Consider the following 7,826-nt stretch of genomic DNA (forward strand, 5'->3'; position numbering starts at 1 on the left):
ACTCACGACGTTCTCTCAGGACATGCACAGTACAGCAGACAACACTGTACAACAGATAACACCATACATTGTGAACAGTACATTACCAAACAGTAAATAATAAATAATGGCAGTGTGTACAGACAATCCATTCAAAAAGAATGCTAAATACATGGTAGAAAGTGGTAACACTTGCCAGAGAGCAGGGAGGAGAACAGTTTGTGGCCAAGATGGTTGAGATCCTGAATAATGAATTGGGCTTTACCGCGACAGTGGATTATGTGAATCTCACCGAGTGATGGCAAATCACATCCTGTAATCGTCTGTGCCGTTGCCACAATGCTTTGTCGTGTATGGTAGTCATAGTAGGTAGGTAGTCAACATACAGTGACGCCACTAGTGAAGACACTTTCTATGGTGTTGCGGTAAAAGTTCACGAGTAGCTGTTTCCCCATACCGCAATTTTTTAGGCACCGCAGAACCTGAAGGACCTGTTGTGCCTTTTTCAGGCTGGGCTTTGTGTTCTGAGACCAAGCCATGCTGGCCAAGATCTGCAATCCAAGTCTCCACTGTTGTGCACTCAATGCTGACTGGGGTGTGACTCTCCCTGGGTCTCCTGAAGTCTACAATGAGTTCTTTAGTTTTTTTGTCTTGTTGACAACAATTTGACCCTGAACGTCAGGGCAACATCTTGTAAGATGATCCACCTCACTCTTATGAGCTGACTCATCATTGTTACCGATCAGCTCAATAACTGTGGTGTCATCAGCGAATTTGATAATATGGTTACTGCTGGTGAAAAGGGAATATATCCTAAGACTGAGACAGCAGCCTTGGGGAGCTCCAGCGTATAGGATCACTGTGGAGGAGATATTGTTGCCAGTTTTCATCATCTGAGGTCTGCCCGTCAGGAAATCCATTATCCAGTTGCAGATAGGGGTGCATAAGCTCATATTCCTGAGTTATGGGATCATTGTGGTGTGAACAACTGTGTTAATAGCCGAGCTGCAATATATAAACAGTATCCTAACTTAGGTTCCCCACCTGTCTAAATGTTCGAGGGTATTATGTAGTGCTAGAGAAATGGCATCATCAGCTGACCTGTTTGAACACTAAGCAAACTGAAGTGTGTCAAGGGAGTCCGCAATTTGTATTAGACAACACAAGACTTTACAGGCACTTCATGACCACTGAATTGAGTGGCACTAGGCGGTAATGGTCCCATGTTTTTCTTGAGCAGTGAAACACCTCACCTGGCTTCAGGACTTTGCTCTTTTACCCTGGAACTTTCGTGGACGACCCTAGAACTTGTATGTTGCTCATACTGTATGCCATCATCTGTACATAAAGTTATTCATTGTATTGTACTCTGTTGGTGAGGCAGGCAGTAATCATTTACTGATCTTTCTAGTAGGTGTGATTGCAGAGCAGAAGGCAGATCACCCACTACTGTCTCATCTGGATTGAAGTGCAACATTTTTCTTTACAACATCCAATCAAAATCTAGGTCTTTCCTAAGGATGGGATCAGACCAGTCTTTTTTTAAAAGATCTGGAGTATTTTTTTCCTGGTGCAAAGGAAGGTTTGATCTTATATAGATTAGTAATTTAAGTTGTTTAACGCCATGAAAATGAGCACCAATTAAACCTGGATCTACTGTATATTAGGCTCCTTGGACTCCTTTTGATGGATCCCAATTGGTGTTGCAAGAGTTGTGTTCGTGCATCTATTTACAGAGATGTTACCTGCTGCAGTTTTTGTAAATGTCGTTCATTGCTTGCATGATAAGATTACTATGCTGCCCTTTGTAAATTGATCTAAGACTAAGTAGACGTTAAGTAGAGCTGAGCTTTCTTTCAATTTTACTATGGATGTGGTTGTGTCCTAATTTATTTCACAAAATTATAAGGGAACTGCTGCTACTTGTTTAATTGTGTATTACCATTGACAAACTAACATGGTCTAGAATTTACTTTGTTTCTTTTGAACACCATGTAACACAGATTCTGTCCTGCAGATAAAATATCCCAATGAATGGGCATTATTTGCTCTTTCAAACTGTGCTGTGTATTTATTCATCTCTTCTTGCATTGTATACAGGACTTTAATTCTTTGAAAACCTGTCCATTGTCAATTTCCAATGTGATAGCGCAATCAATGGGATTTACTACAGGACTGCTTGATTCAAAGCAGACCTAAAGATAGTAGCTGCAGGAAACAAAAGTTATATTCATTTAGTTTCAGGTTTGATTTTTGTTCATCCGGTGGTTCTTTTTCTGATTGTTTTCTAATTGTGTAAGTAAGGCATCTTCGGCAACCTGATTCTTTCAGTTTGCTAGTTCTGATCATGAACCTCTTTCCTGAAATGTGATGCTTTCCCCAGTTTTTTTTCCCTAATTGTGTTTTCTGCCAATATGCTGGATATTCCTCAGGATGCGTACTGTGTTTCAAATGTATTATTTCCTCATATTGATTTTCATCCCTTTGTAAATTTGAGGCTCAATATATTATTGAGAACACAGCACCATGAAGAGATCCTCGTGTATTAAAGAATGAATTTTCCTTTCTTCAGTTTTAGGTAAGCACAATAATGCTGTGATATTTTCCAATAGCAGGAACTAGGTAATTTGCAGCAAAAGCTATTTTTGCCAACTTGAAGTCCCATGTTTCATAAAGATGTAGCATGAATGAATTTGGTCTGAAAGTCTAGTTTACAATATAAAGATTAATGTTGCCACACATATCCAGTCATAAAATAAACATTTTGCAACTGAAAATGTGTGGCAACATTAATAAACATAAAATAAACATTTTGTAACGGGACACGTGTGGCAACATTAATCTTTCATAATAAACATTTTGTAACTCCAGAAAGGAACTCACCAGAAAGACATCAGTAGCCAAGATAATCGTTATACTTGGCTCACAATTTCTCTCTTATCTCAATAACAAACTAATTTCTTTCATTTACAGGTTTCAGGTTTTCACAAATCCCTCCTAAATTTGTCTTTGGATGCTCTTTCTTATCTGCTCTGTGCCCATTTTCACTTACTCTGATTTTAGTTTTCCAATGCTTCACATTCCTGACACTCATACTACACAACTGCCAATGTTAATCTTTACTATCTTCACAACAAAATCTACTTAAATCTCGATTAATTGACCTTACTTGATATGATTAAGCATGCTTTAAGTTTCATTACTTGGTTTTTGATATTCTACACTGGAATATATATATATTTCTCTGTAGGGTGAATGACTAATAAACTCTGAAAAGATATCACTAATATACAGGTTCCGTTTATAAAATAACTTGAAGAATAATAGTGTGAATTTTTTCAGTTAGAACTGTGTGTGTGTTTATATGGAAAGGTTGCTCTCAAGGAAACTCCATAATCCTAGTAGTTGTTTCTTGTAAGAGATATGTGTGTTTTATTGGCCACAGTAAGTTAAAAAAGCAAAGCATCTGTCTTTGGCTTTTAACACTGACTTTATATGCACAAATGTATAATAAGAATCTGTTTAGACAGTTCCATTTCCTCACTTTGGGCCACAGATAGAAGTAATTAACATTAATTCCCATAAATCATCTGTCTGCATATATTTTTAAAAGGTTTCCCCACATTATGAAACCTGCTAAAAAAGCAATACTCTGTATCTGATAAAATTGTGTTTTTTGGCGCTATTGTAATGTTGAGAAAGAATGTAACAAAGTAATTTGAATTTAAGAAAAATGTTAATACATCTCAACTAAAGACCACCAGGGAGACTTGTAAAACTGACGAAACAAGATTTGTTTCTTGCAAAAACTCTTACGTGGTTGTATTTTTTCATGCTTAGAATTACTTTAACTAATTAAGTATTAAATAGCAAAAATACAATACATTTTGTGATCTGAACTGCTATTGTTGCTTTACAGTTAAACAGTTAGTATTCAGGAGAGTTTATTTTACATAAAACATCTCTCTGAACGGGAATAGGGTGCATTCTCAGATTTGGTCCTTAGATTATGTCTTCTATGACAATTTCAAAAATAGGTTGTTTTAGTAGACATTGTCAATAATACTTGGTAATACTTGATTTTGTCAGGTGGGGGGGGGGATTTTGCAAATTGCCTTTTTTTTTCTTCATTCAGAAAAAGATGGTGCAGTTGCTTCAAAATCATATTTCAACTAAACACTTGTGTGAGGATTAATGTAGTTTTGAGTTACACTACAGATTCTAGCGTCCTCGATTTTATAAACAACCTTTACAACGGAAACAAAATCATGGAGGCAGGGAATCCTGGGATACAAGTTTGAATTTCGAGAGGGAGGGGTTTCTGTGATGATGTAATTGAAAATTGCTTTATAAAGTCGTCACGTCCGCAGCTGTCTCAGCCATTTTGTTCCTTTCCAGAAGAGTGGATGTATATCGCGAAACTTCGGCTCTAGCGGCAGCTGGTGGTAGTGCGTCACCGAAGAGGGTCAGGAACCAAGCCAAAAAAATCAAATGGAGGAGGAAAAAGTTGTGTTCTCAAGATCTAGAAATTCACTCCTTGGAGAGACTGGGGCGCTGGAAGAAGCCTTTAAACTTTTCATTCCTCCCATCAAAGACTTTATAGCTAATTCCGAGGACGAAATATGGGATTTTCTTTGCAGCTTGAGGCACGAAGGCTTTTCTCCTGTTATTCTGAGGAGTAAGGATGTGTACGGGTATTCATCCTGCCGATCGGTCGTGCCGGATAAGAGGAAGGGTGAAGGCGAAAGTACTTCGAAAGTTGTTTCCAAGAAGCCCAAGGCTGTAGGACGACGCGTGAAGAGGAAGCGGGGCAGAAAACCATGGACATCGAGCAAAAATAGGAAGAAGACCGGGTCTGGGTCGCGGACACGAAACTCGCAGGGCACAGCTGGCGTGCACCCCTGTCAGATGAAAGATCTGGAGGAAATCTGGAGGGCAGCAACTCCTCAGTTGATTTCTGTCCGGTCGGTGACGCTGGAAGAGCTCTCTTCGGGAGATGACATACCTGCGGCGAGACGCAAAGCTGAGAAACTGATGAATGTGAATCTCACTCCCGTCCTCAGGCTCAGGCGCTTGGTTATGCCGATGTAACATGAATTCTGAAACCGGAATGGCTGCTATTACGACAAAACTGCACTTTAAACGGAATTCTTCCTGAAACTTTACCTTAATATTGTATTACCTTATGTAATTCCCTGGGAAAATAAGAAGCAATGGAAAGCACAAAAAAGTGAATTCCTAATGCTGCAAACTTGTAAAAAAACGCTTTTTTCCCTCATGTGTGAAAGGACGTTTTTCTTAACTTCTGGAAAGGCTTAAATAGTTAAGTCTGAATTTAACTTGTATTTTAATTCTTATGCCAAAATGGTAATTACCAGCTACGTTTTTGAAGTCACCAGCTCACGAGACAGTTTGTCCATTTCTACATGGTTTTTACTGATGTACAAAACAATTTTTGAGTGACATACTTTCTACTATATCTTGGAACTCTGTCCACGAACCAGCAGTGTGAACCCCGATGGGTTCAAATCTAAACTATACGTGTAGGAGTGGAAGGCAACCGAGGGCAAGAACTTTTTGTTCTGAACTTCGGCTGCGTTATCTTTATTCAGGGGTCGAGTAGTGTGCGAACGCAATCAACTCCGCGTCACCCTCTACGTCACTGTCGCCGGAACAAAATTACAGAAGTCACTAAGAGGCGTGGATGGACAGATATATTGTCACCATGTCGGCACAGCATGTCAGTATGGCGTTTGATGTATTCGCACGTCTAAACTGTGATAGGTTTCAGTCGAAGTGCACACTTTTAACCTAGTTTAGTTGTTGCAGCCAACAAGACTGAGTTCTTTCATAAATGGTAGTTTTTTTCCTCAAGTGATATAGTGTCTTATTTATTGTTCTATATGTCTCTGTAAACACTCTTTAGAATTTTGTGTCGTTTTATTTAAAGCATTTGTCAAGTTTAAAGTACAAGTTTTTTTGGGGGGGAAATGAGATCTCGAGTAATGTAGCAGGTATAGTGCAACTTTGTGGAATCGTTGATATTTATTTTGATTTGAATAACTTATGGAACCACATCCTGCAGCTGCCAAATTGGACACATGATTGCGTTTCCCCTTTATTTCGGAATGTAGCCATAATGCAAATAATGGTGTAAATGAAGGGGAAGGTGAGCAGGTTTTTTTATTGAAATCCTGGCATTGATGTCACAGCACTCATTTTTTTTATAACCCCGTATGTTTAAATAACTCCACGAAGTTCCTGTCGGTCTTCATTCATCTCCCACCTTCCAAAGATGTGCTGGCTGTCTTAGAATTTTTGTCTCTAAATAGTCCATTTGGGCCGGGTAATGGTCTGGCATCCCACCCGAGGCGTAGACCCACTTCACGCCTGTGCTTCCGCTAATGGCTGTGGGTTGCTGTGACCCTTCCCAGGAATAACAATGGTTTCTGAGAGTGGATATCTGGGCAAGGCTCAGCTAAGGCCAAGCTAAAAAAAAAAAATCCAGTTTTCCATTGTCTGCTTGGTGGTTTGAAAACCTTACTGGATGTAAAGAATGTATATATAATTTGCCATTTTGACGGAAACGACTGCACTCTGTATTTTTAATGCAAGAAAATCCTACAAAAAGTACAGATGGGTGTTTAACTGTATCTATTATAGATACAGCAACTGAACACGCAGCACAGAAGTGAGCAGATGCTTAGCAATGTTTGGGGAGGCTGACGAAGATACACAGGGCTGGCCTTGATTCCATGGACACGATGGACTGTTTGGAAACGATTAACATTTTAGCGGTGGTGGTACAACAGGGTTCTGCAACTTCTCGTATGCAATGTTAAAAGGGCTTTCTGAAAATGTCTTATTTATGCTTTGATCTCTTCGTTCTTTTTATATTATTTGATATGCTTTGGATATTTTTTTTGTACGTGGTCTGAACTGGAATCTTATCTTTGAAATAAACTATTCTGTAAATTGTACGAATGTGTTGTCCTTTCCGTTTTCCTCCTGTGTGTGTATATATATTGGTTTTGATTGTTTTACCAACAGCTTCCGGTTTTGGCTTCAAAATCCATACTTTTGCCAAATTCAACAGCAATATGTAAAAAGAACTTGCTTTCCCCGTGGCTAATGATGTATTGTTTTCAAGCCATAATGAGGCGGACTTTTCAGAAGCTGGCAACGGGAGAGTACACGTTGCTGGGGACAGTTAAACAGCAGATGGCAATATTGTTCAGTTCATTCCGACATGCTCCATTAAAACGAAGATCGCAGGAGCAGTTGCGTATTTGGGGGTATAATAAATTTGAACGCCATCTTGGAAAGGAGAGCAAAAAGATAGTTGGTAGCGGCTGCATTGTGATGTCGAGCTAAAACAAAGACGCGTTCGCACAGGTTTTAGTTCTAATAATCATCCAACGAGTCCCAATAATAACTTGAGATGTTTAGAAATTTCGTTTTTGTTAAAGTTTGTTCAAACCAACAGTATTGGCGTGTAAAAAGCTTAATGCTTTCTCGTGTTTATGCAAGACATTTAATCTCTATCTCAAAACGCTTGACATAGTAGAGTACTTCACCCACTGCAGACATAACATCACTGATTGAATTAAAGGGGGATTATAGTACCAAAGTGTGGCAGGTGTGTTTTCAAGTTCATTTTTTATGAGTGGGCACAGTATTTTGGTAGGTTAATAATTAAAATAACTTTAACCTGACACCGAATAGTCTTGGGTGTTCCTGTCCCTCAACGGCCAAGTCTTTGATAGTTAGCCCCAGAAAGTGGTATTTTCACAAGGCTCAAGTTATGCTAAGAAAGACACCGTTAACCTATCTTGCATGTCTTTATA

The 7,826-nt window shown here is 39.0% G+C and overlaps 1 protein-coding gene across 1 annotated transcript; it reads left to right on the forward strand.

Annotated features, from left to right (window-relative positions):
* Positions 1 to 4,364: 4,364 nt before the first annotated feature.
* On the forward strand, positions 4,365 to 6,959 carry LOC102689398 (coiled-coil domain containing 71 like). The gene has a single exon (XM_015352378.2). It carries the CDS (start codon positions 4,471 to 4,473, stop codon positions 5,068 to 5,070), a length of 600 nt encoding a protein of 199 aa, XP_015207864.1. The 5' UTR covers positions 4,365 to 4,470; the 3' UTR covers positions 5,071 to 6,959.
* The last annotated feature ends 867 nt before the right edge of the window (positions 6,960 to 7,826 follow it).

This window comes from Lepisosteus oculatus, chromosome 7, assembly GCF_040954835.1.
Source record: "Lepisosteus oculatus isolate fLepOcu1 chromosome 7, fLepOcu1.hap2, whole genome shotgun sequence".
NCBI classification, from domain to species: domain Eukaryota; kingdom Metazoa; phylum Chordata; class Actinopteri; order Semionotiformes; family Lepisosteidae; genus Lepisosteus; species Lepisosteus oculatus.

Coding starts and splice junctions, on each gene's coding strand:
- LOC102689398 (XM_015352378.2), top strand. CDS start 4,471: ATGGAGGAGGAAAAAGTTGTGTTCTCAAGATCTAGAAATTCACTCCTT.